General features: G+C 35.2%; 1 protein-coding gene across 1 annotated transcript in view; it reads left to right on the plus strand.

Annotated features, from left to right (window-relative positions):
• The window catches only part of KIF15 (kinesin family member 15), a 33,881-nt gene extending 15,434 nt beyond the window's left edge, over window positions 1-18,447 (plus strand). The window contains exons 16-35 of the mRNA XM_026792714.2: window positions 996-1,137; window positions 1,477-1,665; window positions 2,559-2,666; window positions 3,446-3,551; window positions 4,068-4,233; window positions 5,107-5,257; window positions 6,315-6,400; window positions 6,782-6,857; window positions 7,129-7,215; window positions 8,170-8,274; window positions 9,119-9,241; window positions 10,670-10,816; window positions 11,760-11,864; window positions 12,036-12,200; window positions 12,635-12,741; window positions 14,615-14,687; window positions 15,295-15,332; window positions 16,966-17,131; window positions 17,482-17,613; window positions 17,865-18,447. Coding sequence (XP_026648515.2) covers window positions 996-1,137; window positions 1,477-1,665; window positions 2,559-2,666; window positions 3,446-3,551; window positions 4,068-4,233; window positions 5,107-5,257; window positions 6,315-6,400; window positions 6,782-6,857; window positions 7,129-7,215; window positions 8,170-8,274; window positions 9,119-9,241; window positions 10,670-10,816; window positions 11,760-11,864; window positions 12,036-12,200; window positions 12,635-12,741; window positions 14,615-14,687; window positions 15,295-15,332; window positions 16,966-17,131; window positions 17,482-17,613; window positions 17,865-17,945 — 2,353 coding nt within the window. The 3' untranslated portion in view covers window positions 17,946-18,447. The remainder of the gene's footprint in view (window positions 1-995; window positions 1,138-1,476; window positions 1,666-2,558; window positions 2,667-3,445; window positions 3,552-4,067; window positions 4,234-5,106; window positions 5,258-6,314; window positions 6,401-6,781; window positions 6,858-7,128; window positions 7,216-8,169; window positions 8,275-9,118; window positions 9,242-10,669; window positions 10,817-11,759; window positions 11,865-12,035; window positions 12,201-12,634; window positions 12,742-14,614; window positions 14,688-15,294; window positions 15,333-16,965; window positions 17,132-17,481; window positions 17,614-17,864) is intronic.
• Window positions 18,448-19,107: the final 660 nt, after the last annotated feature.

Here is a 19,107-nt window from a genome sequence, read left to right on the forward strand (position 1 = left end):
TTTTATGTGTTCCATGTTTTGTGAATGTCTTACTTTCTTGTTAGTATGTATGCACTTTATTATCAATTACCAACATTTTCTTGGTGGAGTACAGTCAAACAGAAATCTGTTTTTCTGCCTTTGGAGTCAAAAAATTTCACTAAATTTAAACTTGTTTCCAGTTTCAGAGTGACTGAAATTTTACATACAGGTTACATATGCTGCAACTGAATAAAAGTAGAGTAAAATAGCAATTTCATAAAAACAACATATGCTGATTTTTCTGCTGTCCAATTGCAGTCAGAACTTCTACTCTGTTCCCTAAGTTTTGCTGCAGATGCCAAGAGCATGAGGGAAAATGATTGCATTAAACTGCCAAGAGATTAAATAGTATGTTTCCATTTGTGCATAGACTTTGACCCTACCATTATGACAGTAATGGCAACTATCACAGTAAAGCATGTTCTGCAAAATACCTAGCGAAAATTATTCCTAAATTTCTGCTCAACTGTTGGATTTCAGCTAAAGTACTCTTAGAGGGCAAAATAATCTTAACAGAGCAGCACTTTCAAAAAAAAAAAGTCTTTAAAGGATTTTCTTTAATCCTGGCAAGCTCCAGTTTAGACTTCTCATATAACTGGATAACATTTTTAAAGCTTAAAACCGTATTGGTATGGGTGATATCACTTTCTCATAAAAGGAACTGCAGAGCTCTCAGCTTATTTCTTACTATGTAATGGATTTTTTTTCTGACATGTTTAGTTATCCATCTGCTTGCTTCATTATGCAGGCACAAATAAGCTGCTTAGCTTTTTAATTTTTTATACCTTATTTTTTACTTTTTAATTCAGCAGTAGTGGCTTTCTTCTCAAAATAATGCATTTTGGTGTTTGGGTAAAAGTTCAGCTGCAGTTTGCTCATTGGCAATACTGCAGTGTATCCTTACTGATAGGAAGGCATACTCTGATATACTGATAGGAAGTCATTTTGACAGTAGCAAAATACTTCCTAAACAGGAAAAAACAGATGGAACTGGAATCAGAGCTTCAATCCCTTCAGAAAGCCAACCAGCATCTTGAAAACATTCTGGAGGCAACCAAAGCACACAAGCGCCAAGAAGTCTCTCAGCTCCATAAGCTACACAGAGAAAACCTTAAGGTAGGAGAATGAGTTTATTTAAGGCCACACACTACTTACTCCTGAGTTGTGCAAGAGTACAGACTGTCATTTGTGTGATCCCTTAGCCTGACTAGTTTTCTGGAATGTTCTCCATATGTGATAAACCAAATAGGCTATTTTTTATTCTGGAGTATTAACTGAATAGCTGCTGCTGTCATCAGATGACAAATCTGAAGAAGTAATAGTAGTTCAGAGCTAGCCACTTTAAGTATTTTATTTAATTATTCTGCCTATAGAATTCAAAAAATACAATACCAGACAGAGTTTTAATTTCATTTTACAGTTAAAATAAAGACTGCTTTGTAATCTTTGTAACAGAGCATAACCACTCCAACTAGAGCTTACCAGCTAAGGTCTCGTCTTGTGCCACGAATAAGCCCAGATTATAATTTTGAAGATTTTCAGCATTCTGAAGAGATGATGGATGACATTCTAAAAGAGCCAGTTCCTCCAGAGATGAGTGAACAAGCATGTGAAGCCATTGCTGAGGAGCTCAAAATGGCACAGGTGAATGTTCTGAATAAAAAGTGAAGTGTATGTGCAACTTTATAAAAAAGAAGGCTTTACCATGAGGTACCTCCCCTGCACCAAGTGCATTTTGATTTGCATGGGAAACTGAAGCCCCTCATTAATACTTAACTCTAAACAGTTCTCTATACATTGTACTTGAAAGAGGATTTACAACAAAAATACTGAAAATGATTCGAAGGTTGAATATCATAAGTAGTTTGTTGCAGGATGTTCATATTTTTTTCTATTTAAACCTGATAACTTGTCTCTGAGGAATACTCTTTATAAGCTGACAGCTACATTTGTAACAATACACAAGCTTAATATATAATACTGCATTATTTGAAGAAACCTGCCAAATAATGCTTGTCCACCATTATACATTGTCTTGTATCTTTTCTAGTGGGCAGGGAGGGTCTTTTGTCACATAAAAGAACACTACAAATTTATCTGAGCTGCTCTCTAGAAGCTGGAGCTAACTGCTCTCTAGAAGCTGGAGCTAACTTGGCACAGCAGCCAAGACCCCTCTTTGATGCTTACCATAGTACAGAGATCCTATAAGAAGTTTAACCAGTGTATATTTTGAATAATTTCTTTTTAAAGCCTTATTTTTCCAAGATAAACATGTGTCTGAAAGCTAAGTGTTTTCTGGATTCAGTCCTTGTATTCACTGATGGATTTTCTTGTATTTTGGCAGTTAAGTTAGAAATAGGAGAAATCAGCTACTTAAGATACCAGATGATTTTCTGAGTGTTCTGTTTTCTGTTAGTTCAGGTCATAAAAATAGAGACTTGTTGACTTTCTATATTTAATAAGCACAGACTGCCATATGGCATGTGAAAAAAAGTGCAAGATGGGTGCTCTAATTTTGAGTGTCTGTTGTGTCACAGGAGCAACTGAGCACAATGCAGACAAAGCTGGATGAAGAGGAAAGCAAGAATATGAAACTCCAGCAGCATATTAATAAACTGGAGCATCACTCTGTACAAATACAGGAGGTGAGAGAAAAATGTAATACAAGGCTCATGTAACTATCCTGCAGTCATACTGCTGTTTTGTCTGGTGAGGTCTTGCAAGGTTACTCACATTTTGACAAATTTACATAGCATCATAACCCAGGGCTGTGCAGGAAGATAAGGATTTAAAATCATGGAATAGTTTGGTTTGGTTTAAAGGTCATCTAATCCAACCTCCTGGAGTTGGAGTGAGCAGAGAAGGTTGATATGACGTAACACTGCAGTTTTGAGTTAGGTTTTGTTGCTTTAAATCTTGTGAATCCAAGTCTGCTTGAGCTTAGATACAAGCAAATAAACACTGTTGTGGTTGGGTTTGGCAAACTTCATGATTTCTGGAAAACAGCTATAGTGACAAGGAAATTTTAAACTTTGAATGCTGAAAATACTCATCTCAGTCAGAACTACCTATCAGATCTTTGCAAGTCTTTCTTAATTGTTAGGATTGGTTTATCATAGAAAAGGAAATAAGGCCTGTATTCTTTCCACATCAGTCTCACTTGTGATATCTGTGATATCAGCTCCTAAGCTGTGGGCTCCTTTTAAATGAACTTTTTAGATAAAGTAATGTCTTCAGTTATATATATTATTTTTTCCTTGGACTTTGAGGGATTTCAGAGTCACCAAATACTGAATTTAAAGAAAAATGTGTTTATAATCAGTTGATGAAATGCTTTAATACATCATTATATTATTGTTACAGTGTGTGGCCTACCCAATCCCACACTTCCTTCTATTTAAAAAATTCTACTTTTCTTTTCAAGCTTCTTTCATCTGAAAGGAATGACTGGAGTAAAGAGCGCCAGGAGCTCCTTGAACAGATAAAATCACTTGAAAAGCAGCTTCAGGAAAGTCAAAACAATGCTGATTGTAAGTCTTTGTAATACTAAGATTTCATTAAAAGTTTTGAGTAGTCTTACTGTTTTAAATCAACAATAGCACGTGCTGAGTAACTATTTGGGGCGTTAGACGTACTGGTTTGATTTTTTTTTTTTTCTTATAAAGAAAGCAATTTTTAATACTTGCTTATCATCTTTGCCTAGTCTTGCACGGTATACAATATTCAAAATGGTTCTGTCTTTGAATGTGGAGGTGGTACAAGATACAGTATTTAAAATGAAAATATTAAATGAAAACAAAGGATTAAACCTCTATTGTCTATGGAAATTACAGTGATATTGTCTGGAATGCTTTTGATTCACCTTTAAAGTCAGTGTTTTGTTGACCCTTTCCATTCATGAAGCCTTTTTGTGTGTGACTTTTGAGATTAATTCCTTTGAAAACATGCAAAGCTTTGTGATCCCAGCAGGTTCTGTAGCATTATGTGTCCTTTATCTAAAACAGTTTTCCAAATAACATGTCAATTATTTTGGGGTTTTTTGACAGTATTGACAAGTGAAGTCCATGACTTGCGCATTGTCCTGCAGTCTGCAGACAAGGAGCTGTCTGATGTAAAACTGGAATATAATGCCTTTAGGGAAAAGCAAGAGAAAGAAATAAGTCAGCTTTCTGGTAGACATATGGATGTCCAGTTCCAGCTGGACAGTGTCAGGTATGTTGGCAGTTTGGTACAATGAATTGTCATCCCTTCTGGATGCATCCAGTGATTTAGTCATCCTCTCCTGTGTGTGAACTTACACTTCACATGTTTTCTCTAAAGTCTGTGTTTGTTCTTTGCTTGTTTGTTTGTTTGTTTGTTTGTTGGGGGTATTTGGTTGTTTGGGTTGTTTGATTGGGGTTTTTTTTGCTCTGTTCTTTCATGCCTATTTCAGGCAACATGGTGGAATTATTAGAGAGAAAGCAAAATGTGCCTGCCTTAATTTTGCTTTCCTATATAATTTTCTCATTAAATAGGATATATCTATAAACTTGCTGCTCTCCAGAAGTTAAGTGGACAGTTTGTCAGTCTGGTCACATGAAGCAGGTGACATAATGATACCACTCTAAAAGTTTCAAGCAGAAAGAAATCACAAAAAATAACTGAAGTTTGAGTATCAAAGCCAGAAAAGCTCATTGCCTTGTCTGCAATAATTGCAATTATCATCAGGAGAGGACAATCAGTATGATTTTTAATTACTCATGTGATTTAGTTATGTTGGGTTTTGTTGCTGTTTTGTTTAGTTTGTTTTGTTGTGCTTTGGTTTTATGTTTTGGGTTTGTTCTTTATTCCTGGAAAACTTCACTACATTTTGTATTATAGCAGCTCATGTCTTAGCTGAAGTAATTTTTTGAGTGAGGCATTGTAAGACCAGAAATCTGGAACTGAAATTAAATGCTGTGATTGTATTGGTGCATTCTGTGTCTGTTTGGAGAGTATTCTTTCCCTCTGTATATTATCTGAATATTTTAAAATACAGTTGATTGGAGTATTTTTATAAGGACACAAACCCTTACTAGTTTATTTGGTCTGGGTTTTTTTATGAAGGCTAGAACATGAAAAGATTCTTGAAGAAAAGGCAAGCCTGCAGGATGACTACGACAATTTGCAGGAGGTGGCCAAGTTTGAGACAGACCAGCTGAAGCAACAACTTGAGGAGGGGAAGCAGGAAGCAGAAGCAATGAAAACTGAGCTGAGTGTAAGACAGTCAAGGATTTTAAAGGACTTGATTATACAGAACCCAGACTGCCTAATTTCTATTATTGTATCACTGATAACATTCCACAGTACTAATAGGTTTCTTCGTGATTTCATTTGGAAGATGAAATTTTCTTTTTCCAAAAAAGAAAATTCTTTTCTTTTCTTTTTCTTTTCCAAAAAAGAAAATTCTTTTTCCAAACTTAGTGCAAGACTTTTGCAACCACAGGCTATCAGAAATATCCAGTAGCATCATACATAGTAAGTTTTTAGGCTGAAGAAATTGCTCTGGAAATGTTGAGGGAGATGGGTTAATTACTAAAGGAATAAGATGCTTCTTTGGAAAGGAATCTTGACATTGAAATGCTGACATGACCTTTTATCTCAGGGCTAGTCAAGACTAGCCTAATTATTCTATCTTTAAAAGCAGATTCTTAAAAATTTTCATAGTAGATGTGATCTTGTTAAAATGATCTATGGCTTGTGGTGGATCACTGTGCTGCAATTTAGTTGATACTGTCCTTGAAAGCTTGTCAGACTGCAGTGACTGCAGAACAGCAGCAAGGTTCCTCAAGGGATTTTGCAAATAATTTTGCCTGTGTTTCTGCAGGGTATTTGGTGCCTGCTCGGCAAATGTCATATAAATTTTCCTTGTTAGTGTTTAAGAGAATGCTGACAGATTGAATATTATTGGTTTAAACTCTGTATACTTCAGTATTTTGAACAAATACAGAATTTTAAAATGCCCTCCAATTAATTTACAATGGAAAATTCAAAATTTTCCCCTCACAGCCTTGAATATTGAGGAACATCATAGCTATATGAAACTATTATTAATGGCAGGTGAAAAGATTTGATTACTTAATATAAATAAGAGTTTGCTTTTGAACGTCTTCAGGACAAACTAAAGATCTTCCAGTTTCCAATTAAGGTTTTCTGGGGTGGTTGGGTTTTTTCAGTCATCTTAAGGATTTGTTTAGATGTTTATTTTGTTTTAAATTGCTTTAGAGACCTTATATTGTAACTTCTTATAGCAAACATATATTTTGATATTCTAGAACCTTTTGCAGCTTCTGAAAGCAGAAAAAGAACATAATGAAAAACTAACATTGCAATTACAAGAAGACAAAGAAAACAATTCAAAGTAAGTTTTAATTAGCAATGGGGTATATTTTCATTTGACCTCATTGGTGCTATATGTTGTATTTAGATGGGGATCCCATTTCTAGAGATGTTTTACTCCAGATGGGTTTTTATTTCACCTAAATCAGAACAGCAATTCATTTTTGTTTAAAGTAATTTTATTGTATAGTTTTTCATGTTAAAGATAAAATTCTGCCACTGGTAGCAGTGTAAGGCTAGTAACTAAAGTATTAGACTTTTGTATAGCACTGAAAAGGTGATAACTGAAGAACTTAAAAAAGTTAAGTGCAAATAAAATAAACTCATATCACTTTGTTCTTTTTAAAGTTTGATTATATTTCTAGTGAGAAATATAGTCAAAGCATGTTTTTATTTTTACCAGGGAGCTGTTGAAAATACTTGAAAAAGGACGGGTGGAGAAACCATTTTCAGAATTGGAGACACAGTGTGAGCAGCAGGTACAACAGTAGATTTTGAATGTGTGAATTGTGTGTTTGTGGCTTTCCTTGGGCATTAAGAACAATTTTATTGGTGTACAGACTGTTAGCTTGATTACCAGCAAAATAAATGTAGAGTGCTCAGGCTACATATTGTTTTGTTAAGCTACTGGTTCATTTTTTAGGTAAGTTTAACAACTTACTTCCTTTTTTTTTTTTTTCATTACTTGGTGCTGTATAAAATACAACAAAGGTAGTGAAGACATTCTTTCACAAATATTCTTTCCTCTAGGAAGCAAAACTGAAGATGTTGGAACAGGAGCTCGCTGCTGCTGAAGAGACTATTGCTTCTTTGAAGAAAACAAATGATACAGATAAGGTTTGGGCTTATTTCTGTTACTGATACACACTCTTGTGGGTAACTATGTTCTGTAGTAGAGATGAAAGACCAGAGCCTTCCTGTGCTGCTTATTAATTTTGTGCTTTTAGGCAATCCTGGCTATTTTAGCTAATTGCCAAGTAAAAGAAATCCTACTTTTTCCTAGCACGGAGTTTGTAGGGAGGTAGGAAACTGGTCTGCATTCAGAGAAAAGACAACTTGACTGAAGGTTAAAAAAAAAATGAAGATAAAACTGTCTACTGGACAAAACATTCAATGCCTAAACAATGCATAACTCCCCAGATGATTAACAGAGCCTTCCAGTCAGGGCTCTGTTGTAATGGGCAGATGGAAAAGGTAAGAAAGGTGTTGTAAGATGTGACTGTGTGTCACATTATAAGTAAAATCAAAGCACTTCTTTATGTAAAGACTGTTGTAGTATGAAAGCTGAGTTCCCCTACTGCAAGCACATGTGCTGTCTATAAAACAGCCATAAGAAATCACACAGTGTGTTTACTGCCTGGCATGATGGAATGGTAAGTATTGCTTTTTCCATCATAAACCCAAAAATCTGACATGCACAAGGTCAGAATCACCTGGTATTATCAGTGCACTGGTGTTTCTTGAATGTGCCTTTTTCCATTACAAACAACCCTTCAATTATAGTAGTTCTGTTCTCCTATTAGTAAAGCATTACTAAGACTAAATCAGCAGGCCAATCTTCTCTTCTAATGAACACTGCAGGTTATTTGGCTCTTTCTTTAAGTGCTTAGAACAAAAGCCAGTGATTTAGCAATGAATTTTCTGTTTATTTTTTATATGTGCAGTTTGAGGACTCATTTTTACCTGATTGATTAAAGTTTCGGATTGACAAATTATATATCAAAAAAGTCCAGTTATACATTATATGGATTTTATATGGATTTTATCAGGATTAATTTTTTTATGTTGCAGGAAGTTGTAACTGACTTGATGAGACAGATCCAGGAGCTGAGGTCTTCAATTAATCATAAAACTGAGTCCATAGATGGGCTGACAAGAGAGCTCGAGGATATAAATGTAAGTTCTGTCATTTTGAAGGACGTGGTATCGCTCTTTAGAATGGGATGCAATGGCATGTCTAGTCACAGGTCTCAGACAGTATAACTTGCTGCAGTGTTTTGGAAGGAAACTTCTTTGTTTTGACATGTTGAAATCTTCTGAACATTTTAAGCCTAAGGCTGTCTCAACAAGTGAACCCTCTCCACGTGGTGGGTAAAAAGCTGTGTCTCTAAAGGGACCTATTCACATACTGTAAACCCCACTCAGCTGACAGTCACATCTAGATTTTCTCAGAAATTGGCAATTTAAGACCTCAGCAACTGAAGCTGAATTGTAAATTCATTTTTGATGGAGTGAATTTTTATGTTGCTGGTATTACTATGTTCTACATCTGAAAACAAGTATAAAGAACTAAAACTGTGTATTTGAATAACTATGAATAAATATGATGCCTCTGCTTTATTAAAATATGTCTGGTTCGAAAATAGATAGAGCAACCAACAGAATGCTTTACATAATATGTGTGAACTGTGAATGCCAAAGGTTCTATAGAAGAAAAATGTTGATGAGACAGATTTCTAAATATGGCTATCTCTTTAATAATGGTTTTAGTGGGTAATATGTATTGTAGTGGCTAATTCATGTTAATAATCTTTTTATATCATTCTGACAACTAATCTCTACAAACAGTTTGTGTAATTTAACACGTAAAATAGATCATTCTGGTTTTAGTCATTGTCACTCATTTCTAAATTTAATTTTCATCAAAATATTTGTGATGTACATTTATTTGGCTTCTGTTTGCCAACTTTACCTGATGTTTTTCTAAAATATTTAAAATCTGATTGAATGCTTTTTTTAGTACAAGTATAATATTGTTCTGGCTGCAAAAGAAGAAAGCATAGGAATCATAGAAGATCGGGAAAAGAAGATTGAAGAACTGAAGGAAGCCTTGGAAGGAAGAGAAATAGCTGATAACATTGAGGTAAAAACACTAATATTGGTGTCTTATGATTATTTGTTCAACCAGACCAACTGGATGTGGTTTTGCTTAAAATGCTCATGTAAAACTTAACCTCATTTTAGTTCAAACTACAGCTAGTTAAGCTGTTCGTAAAAGAATTTTTCATGAGATACCTGACAAATTCTGTTAAATTACCATGTTACTTGACATAAATATTTTATAAGCTACTTCATAAAAGCCTATGCTAAGAGCCTGGTTTAATTTTGTTAAGGCCACTAAGGAATCATCAGCTGAATTTAATGGCAGCTTTAGATGATGCAGCTGAGAAATTAAAATAGGTAGAAGAATATATTATGTTCCACAGTGTCTCTTCCCCCACTGAACTATATTCAGCAATATCTTTTCTTTGCTCATAATTTAAACTAAAAGCTCCACCTGCTGGAAGCATATCTAGGGCACACATTTGATTCAGATGTGGTTTTGCTTTTTAATATTATATTTTTCTTTAACTCTTTTCTATTACTGCTGTCACCATTTTGTTGTTTAACATGTCAAACAGTCAAAATACTAGCAGCTCCTTACATGTAATTTCTACAAGATCATCTGTGATTAGATTTGCTGGTCCCATCAGATAGCACCAATAAAGTCTTCCAAGGAAGACTGTGTTTCTCAAAGGATATTAAACAGCATGTAAATCTGTTTTAAAATAAACAGATTGTGTTCATAGTCATATCTAAAAGTGACATTCTGAAAACCAAAGCTGAGTTGTCCAGTAAATGGATCATTTTGGGGCTTTTGGCTTTTTTTAACTTAGTGCCAGTTCCTGTTTCAATGTTATCCTTGGATATATCTGGCTCCTGATAAAATTATAGTGTTTCTCCTTCACTTTATACTTCAGTTACTAATTTCTTAATGCTTTCTTAACTGGACAAGAAGAACTAATCTGAGGTTGCATTTAAAATACTAGATGAGGTTTCTCCTTATGTGTTAACACATCTTGTTTAGGTATGATGCCCCATCAGATAGGGTGGGAGTATAAATCCTAGAGTAAATGTAAAGGTAGCTGTGGAATATCAGTGCACTAAAAAAAGCTGTAATCACTTCAGTGTGATTAAAATCTATACATTCTTTTCTGGTTTCTTTTGAAGTACAGTTTATATTTTAAAATAGTGACTAATTCCAAAGATCTTCCACTAGAATCTTAATTATCACTATACTGGGGAAAAGTTCTCATTTTTTGTTCTGTAACCAAGACAAGGATATCAAAATATGCTAAAATAAATTTATAGATGAATGCTTCCCACAATTCATGATGAAGAAGTGGAAGGAAAAGGGAGATGCTTGTAGCTGTTAGCAATCTCAGCACCAATGACAAAACATCTCAAACCAACTGACTTAGAGCAATAACTTTAATATTTCTTTTTTTACACATCCAACAACTTAAAACAGAGGGACCTTCTGTATGAAGAATTGCATCATACTGCTGATCAGCTGACCAGTCTGACAGAGGCCTCTAAGAAACACCATGCATTGCTCCAGTGTGCACAGGAAGACATAGCAAAGAAAGAAGCTGTAATCCAGGAACTCAGGGAACAGGTAAAACAAAGAAATATTCACAGCTCATTGAGAGGGAGCTGTGGTCAGTTGCAGCTTCTGAAAAAGGTTTCACTTGTCATTTTAAAGCATCTGGTACATAGTCCTCTTGGTGAAGAGAAATGCTCCTTCTTGTAAAAGGAAAGTAGTAGCTCAGTAACTTCTGAACAAAGATTAGGTAACTTTTAATGTTTTGAAACTGTTGTCTGGAGATCACAAAAATGTGTACTCTGATAGCAGAGTAAAATTATCAGTACCTGTAAGAGCAGGGCAACCTCAGGTTATCAGCAGTGTAACTTTTTCTCTGCTTAACATTTATCTACAAATGGTATCATTATGCAATAGAGATAACTGCTGAGCTCTGTAAATTATGCAGTGGTTTGAAACTGCTGCAGACTAAATAGCTATGTTAAACCTTTGTACAAATTATAGCTCTAGTTGTCACAACTCATAGTGCTAAGTAATGTATTTGTGTTGGCAAAGACTCGAGTAAGTTATTTTTTGGAAGAGAAGTTCTTTTGTCAAGTTACCATGTTCTCTTGGGGAAACTGAATCTATATCACTAAAATCTTTGTATCAAATCATGTTTTGACCAGTAGTGTTTGCCAACCAAGTTCATAATAGCTTTTTTCTGTGTTTGCATCCCCTTTGAAAGGTAGATTGTGTTAGCAAGGCAAGAAAATCAAATACTAACAAGAACAAAATTCAGATGAATTACAAAGTAGTTAAATGTATAGATCCTTTCAAAAATGCTTGTTGCATACAACTATTGAGAGTTTAACAGTGATTGACTAAATACAGAAGAGTTATAAAAAGTGAAGTCTTTGTTAATCTGAAATAACTTGTAGTGTACTTAAATTTCCTCAAAATATAGATCTGAGTGCTGTTTTGTTTCCTGTTTTATGTGTATTATGAGCTACTTTAATTCTTCCTGTGTTTCTAATAGTTAGACAAAAAAACAGTGGAACTGGAGAACAGGAAGAGTGAATATGAACTGAAGATGAAGCAAATAGATTGCTTTGTGGACTCATCTTCAGTAACATTTCCTCAGGTATGGCATTTGAGAGAAACATTTTCACATAGTTTGTAATTATTGATGATTTGCCTGCCAGAAATTTATTAATTTATGTCTCCAATGAAGTATTAAAGCATGTAATCAATACATAGGGAAAACAGTCCTTTACTAATAGTTTGTAATAGTTTGGGTTTTTTCATTTGCCAGTGTCCTAAAACTCCTCCTAATTTTGATGTGAATTTGGCCAAGCTTTTGGAAACTCATGAGCAAGAAATAGCTGATCGAAGGGCCTCTGCGATAAATCTGGAGCACCTTGTGCATGAACTGAATGAAGAACGAAGAGCAAAAAATGATGAAATTCTAAGGCTGAAGGTACTATGAGTTAATCTCTGCTGGCAATTTGTAAGGTCAAAATGAGACAGACTGCAGAGTTCAGGTTTTTTTAGTGAGCTCTGCTTAGTAGTATGTCCATTAAAGCAGGAAGGCAGTTTTTGGTTTTCCCTTTACCTAGGCTGGGAACAATTGGGGACAACTTGCTTGGGATGTCTGTAAATCTCATTTTCCCAAGGACTGTGCTGGTTTGTGTTCATGATTGTCAAATGGTAACATCATTTTTGCTGCTGAAACTATTCTCAAAGTTTCTAATACAACTATAGGTGGAAGGGTATATTTGCCAGAGAACCATGCCTGTTTTCTGAGAAATATTTTTTGTCTTCCATTCTACTCAAAAACAAGTTCAGCTAGAAATGAAAATAGGAATTGCAATTTGGTCTTCGAATAAAATGTTTTGGAATTCACTTGCTTAGGAACAATTAAATGAGTTGGAGAACTTGCGTCAGGAAATGCAGACATTGCTGGAGAACAACAGGAGCTTACAGAGCCTTGTAGAAGCTCAGAGACCAAGCAAGAACAGGTAAAGTAAAATAAAACACAAAAAATCTCTCTTAACTTGAAATATTTAAGATAAAGTTTACAGGTTTTATTTGAAGTATAGTCTTATGTTGTTTGCCTGTTTAGAGATTGACTCAAGCTTTTCTATGAAGATTATTTACTGGCTTGTAAACTTTATAACCCTTAAATCACAAGTTCTTAAATGCAATAAAGTTTTATAAAGGGAATGGAAACAATGTAAAATCATTATATGCATAGTAATTCCTGGGTATTATATATTGCCGTGTCATTTGTGCAGTTATGGATCCATTAGATAAGGAATGTCCAAATAAATGCAACACAACTTTCAATATAGACATAAATAAAATTTTAAAGCCTCCAGTATACAATTAGCCTTTGGTCTATTCAAACCACAACTCCTATCAACTAAAAGGAGCAGGGAACTCTTAGTGCATATCCAAATTATATTCCAAGGTCCCAAGTCAGGAATCCAATAAGTGAGGAACATAAAAATAATGCTTTTATTGTGGAAAAATTTGGTCTAGAAAACCTACATAAACTGAAAACAAAGCCACAGAATCCAGTGTTCCATGGCAATGTAACCATTGTTGTTTGACTCTGATTTCCATTTCAATTCAACAATTTCAAATGTCTGTTGCAAACTAAGCAGAAAGCCTTAGAAACAGCATCATTGTTCAGTAACCTACCTGATCTGTTCACAAGATTTTAAGTTTATGAAAACAGTAGTTTTATTGTAATATGATGCAATTATAAAACTCTTAACCAATTAACTTTTTCCTGTATGGCACACTACAAGTGAGTTATTTTAGTTGTATGTGTTTTCTTATTTCCATCCATGTTGATTAAAAACTACCAAAATAAAAATTAGTGAAGTCTTTTGAATACAAGAAGCTTTTACCTTCTTGACTTGGCAAGACCACTAAGCAGTGATCCTGTAGGAAGTCTGCAGTCTCCATACACATGAACACTGTGAAACAATAAAATATGTACCTCCATCCCAAAGCTGCTCTTGTAGTCTAGCCCCAGCCAGCAGCCAGGCCCCACACAGCCACTCACTCACTCCCCAGCACTGGGATCAGGGAGAGAGAATTGGGAGAGCAAAACCCAGAAAACTTGTGGGTTGAGATAAAGGCAGTTTACCAGGGAAAGTGAAAGTTACACACGCATACAAGCAAAGCAAACCAAGGGATTCATTCCCTGTTTCCCATGGGCAGGCAGGTGTTCAGCCATCTCCAGGAGAGCAGGGCCCCATCACACACAACACTGACTTGGGAAGACAAGCACCATCACTCCAAACATCCCCTCTTCCTCCTTTCCCCCCACTTTGTCATACACTGAACATGATGTCACATGGTCTGCAATGTCCCTTTGGTCACTTTGGGTCTCCTGTCCTGGCTGTGCCTCCTCCCAGCCTCCCACACAGCCCCAGCTTCCCAGCCAGTGTGGCAGTACGGAAGGCAGGAGAGGCTTTGGCTGTGTGCAAGCCCTGCTCAGCGATAAGAAACAGATCTCTACATTATCAACCCTGTGTTCAGCACAAATCCAAAACACAGCCTCCTAATGGCTGCTGTGAAGATGATTCATTCTACCCCAGCCAAAACCAGCACAGCTGTCTAATAAACACAAGTTGCATATTTATTATATTTGTAATTGTTTCCATTAAAACATTAATTTCTTTATACTCAGATGAAAGAAAATGTATTTAGAAGTTTAAACCATTACAGAGCTTTTTTATGATGTTCAGTATTTTGAGTATGAACATGTGTGAAAATAACTGCACACATACTTACTGGTTTAATCTGGATAACATGTTTTTACAACTGGCTTCCTCTGTTTGTGAGAAACTTTTTTTTTCTCATTCTTGAATTTCATAGTGATCAGAAACATCTTGATATTCAGTACCTCAAAGAGAAGGAGGAAGAGATTGCTGAAGAGAGACTTGCCAAGGTATATTATCCTTCTCATGTCAGTTGCTGTTGACCTGCTGTGAAGTATTAATGTGATTTTTTTGTTGGTTTGGTTTGATTTTTTTGTTTTCATGGCAGCAAAACAAACACCAATTTCTAGTGAATTCTAAGAGGCACAGCCTGGGACTTATCTCTTAGGATTTCTATCTTGGCCTAACACCAGTGAACTGGGTGTCAGATTTCACAATTAGCAAAAACAGATTCAGATCGCTAAATCTGACTCATCCCCAGAGCTGGAAAGTGAAGATTGTGTCACTTGCTAATGTCAAGCCTCTGTCAAAGGGAAGTTAATGTCACAGCAGAGGTTTCCATGGATGTCCCAGACAGAAGAACCCCCTGTTAGAGCTCTGCTGTGTGTGTGGGCAGAGACACTGCTGTGGGTCAGCTGTGCTGGCATGAAATGGGAAACAAGTGCTTACAGCAAAGAGATGAACTTAAAGTGAATATTAGAGATGTGAACTACTAGGTAGCAGGATGATCTGGAATGAGATATGTAGCATCAATTAAATAACAAATATTTTTAAACATATATGTGTGTGTGTGTATTCAACATTAAGACTGCATCTAATGTTTTTGAACTTTTCCAGAATAAAGCAGTGGAAGAAATGCTGAAAATCAAAGCAGAGTAAGTCTAAGTATTGTTCCTTGAACTGAACGTTAGTATTAAACTAATTAATGACAGAAAAAAAGATACATTTAAGCAATAGAAGTCCAAAATCTGAAATTACAAAAGACATAATTTGGAAGTATTTGCACTTAAGCAAGATACCTTGAGTTCTTACTCTTTCTCATCAGTAGGTGGTAGTAGCACCTATTACTACATAGCATTATATCAGGTCAATACTTTAATGGGTAGAACCATAAAAACTTGAATTGGAAGGGATGTTTATAATTGTTTAAAGTTATTTATATGCAGTGAATTGCAATAGCATTCCTTTTCAAATTAAATTGAAATACTGTTCATTTCTTTATTAATATTTAAAATGTTTTATAATTTTAAACAAAATGTAATTATTTGGGGTTTATGCTATTTTTTTAAATTTCTGTGGTTCAGCTTGAAAAATGGATTTTTTTTTTATTAGAGGCTTTCTAAATTGTCTTTGCACTATTAGGCAAGTAGTCCTCAAAACTCAAGTGTTTTGTACCTTGGGTGGATAATAGCAAAGAAAGAAAATACTGAATCAGTAGATAAAAATTACTTTGAAAATGTCTGTCGTGCTGTTCTTTTCCTAATCTGTATTGCTTAAGGATTTATTGTGGCTGAATCTCCTAACATAAGAGTTATTTTCATTTGATGGAATGCTTTCTATGTAAGTAACTTCTTTTAAGAAGGAAGGTAGTTCTTATGCACGTGGTAATTTCAAACGTAATTTGCATTAAATTTTCCAGAAACCCTAGACTGGAAATTAGGGATTATTTTGCTATTTGATGCACTGATTTTACATTCCTGTCTGATCTCCAAAACACACTTCATAGCAGTGCTACAATGTGTCATACAGGCAAATAATGGACAGAGGGAAAACATTCTTTTCTCATCAAGAAAATGTCTTACCAAATGCAGCAAATGAATAATGTTCACAGAACAGGTCTTAAACACCACACTTCAGTAAAACAAACTGGTGACAGAAATTTCATGTGTGCAGTATTTGAATTGATCTGTAAAATTACTCAAGTTCATAGAAGCAATAGACAGGCTGCTAAGTTTGATGGCACAGTTTCATATCCTGTGACCTCATTTGCTGAAAATGTTTTAATTCTATCAAAAGTGGTACTCATTCTCTTACCAGGCCAACCAAGCAGGCTCAGACCATCTGAAGTGCTCAGAGATGTTTCTGAGCAATGAGGCTGTCAGGGGGGGAAAACCACAGACAAACAAGCATTTTATAGAGGGAACCTATAGAGCAGCTGAGTTTAGCTGGAAAACTTACATTCCTTAGGTGAATTAATTCAAAGTGCTCTTGTAGGTGAAGCTTCTGTTTTCAATCATGAGTGGAGTTGTATATCCAGGATTCCAAACAGCACAGTTCCCAAAGAGAAGAGCAGCTCCAAAATACTGCCTAGTTGATAGTCTCAAACACAAGAACTGTGAAGCAGAATGAATTTTTTCCTTTCTTTAGCACTAAATTCTAAGGAAAATACAATATCTCAAAATAATGCTTTTAAAGGAGCCTCCCTCCATGTCCAAGACTGACTCAGGAATTCAGTTGCATGACATTTTTGTTGGTTTTTAATGTTTTATGATTCTTTTATATTGGCAGATTAGAAGAGACCAAAAATATTCTCAGAATCCAAGAGAAAAGCTGTCGTGAAATGACTTTGGAGATGGAACGAACAAGGACATTGGAGCTCAAAGCATTTAATGAGAAAGAAGAAATTCGATCAAAACTAGAGGAAGCATATGAAGAAAAAGACAGGATTGAAAAGGTTACATAGACATAATTTTTTTTGTTGTCTTCACAGCAGAATCTTATTTAGCAGAGGTACAGCTGTTTTGTTTTGCAGTTTAGCTTTATTTGTGATGTTCTCTGCACTAGTGAAAGTCTGGATGCAGAAATCACTTAGTTGTACAAATCAAATGGCGCTCCTTTTTTGCCTTTTAGAGGGATGTAACATAGTGTCTAAGGAGACATAAGATAAACATGCATTTCCTGAGTGAACCAACTCTTGCATCATTACAACAAACTTGAATGTTAGTATGTTAATAGCTCTAAGAATTGCTTCTGAAAAGAGGAGAGGCTACTGCTAAGAGGTACACAATGTATTTATTACTACAGGAAATAAAATTGCTGAGGAAGCAAGTTAACTCGCTTGCTGAGGAGAATGGGAAATTACTTGGTCATCAAAACCTAAACCAGAAGATTCAGTATCTTGTGAAACTGAAGAAAGATTATGCTAAACTTACAGAGGTAAGTTGCAGAGTAGATTACAGATGGAGTAATCTGCCTGACATAGCAAATAGCTAAGCTTTGAGAACAAAGACTAAAATTCCTGCTCTTCTGTTGGAAAGGAACAGAGATACCTTTGATCTCCATTTTACTTCCTCGAGTATATAGTGTATAAAACACTTGAACAACTCTAGATACTGCTTGTGTAAAAATACCAAAATAAACTGAGAATAATTTCCTTAATATATCCATGTTTTTTCTCTGTTTTACAGGAGACTGAAAAGCTACGAGTTGAAAACATTTTTTTGAAAGAATCAAAAAAATGTGACATTTGTAGACAAAATCAGCGGTAAGGACCCAAATAAAACTGCAGAGCCATATTTTTGAAGTGTACAGAATAAGCAAAAGTCAGTTGTCAAATTTGACTTTTGCTGTGGTTCTGGAATAATCAAGTATTCTAGTTTGTAGATTTTTTTGCTGGAAATAACTCTAAGGGAATATTGTTATTCCAGCTCTGTGGGCAGCTTTTAATAAAATTTAACACCTTTTTGTAATCTTTTTCATCTTAAAAACCTGATTTTGTATAGATGCTGGGTAGATACTTCCTTGAAACTTCTGTACCTTACCAAGGAAAAGCTTTCTCCCTGGGAACACACCTGGATTTTTGTCTCCTTTTGTACTTTTATTCAGGTTCCTACTACTTCTGAAATGCTACATTTTCCATCAGAGCCAAAATTCAAAAAGGACCATTTCTTTGTGTTTGTTTCTTTAGTTAAACATAGAATGATTTTCCTGGGTTGCTTAAAAATAATTTGCATATCAAACTTTGTTCAATAAAGCATAAATATGAATTTAGTAACAGGCTTGTAAATAGTACTATAAATACATTTTTTGTTTCTGTTCTTTATTTGAAAATGCTTTTCAAACCTGTTTTCTGTTAGTATCGACTTAGAGCTCTATATTAGCACTGTAGGGTTCTGAGGGTTTTGCAACCATTTTCTTATCAAAGAAGTGAAAAATGTTAGGAAAGAAGATGTGAAAATATGCAGAAAATTTTACAGGAGTACACCACAAGTTCATTTAATTGCACTTAAAGATTTATTGCAAATAACTGAAATGTTTATTAGTGGAACACCAAATATTGATTTCTATAGCAATATCAAACAAGGGGGGGTTTACTGCCAGTAATCCTATCATTCTGTTTTCTCTTTTGACCACAAGCACTGGGGCAAAAGGGAATAAAGAGGAAAGATGTGTCTGGTAAAGGGTAGAATATACCTAATGATTTACTACATCATTCGGCTGAGGGAAAGAAGAAATTCCACCACCCTACCTATTTTAAGCTGCAGATTTGTTTCCGTTTGAGATGTGATGTGGAGAAATAAAATCTGACATTTAAGGAAAACGTGTTGGGGCGTGAGTAGAGGTGAGAGCTAGCACGGATGAGGAGCACACAGGCCAAGAGGGGTTTAATCAAGGGTGTTTTTATTTGTGACTGCCATGTTCTACGTTTAC

The sequence above is a fragment of the Zonotrichia albicollis genome, chromosome 1 (genome assembly GCF_047830755.1).
Source record: "Zonotrichia albicollis isolate bZonAlb1 chromosome 1, bZonAlb1.hap1, whole genome shotgun sequence".
Classification (NCBI taxonomy): domain Eukaryota; kingdom Metazoa; phylum Chordata; class Aves; order Passeriformes; family Passerellidae; genus Zonotrichia; species Zonotrichia albicollis.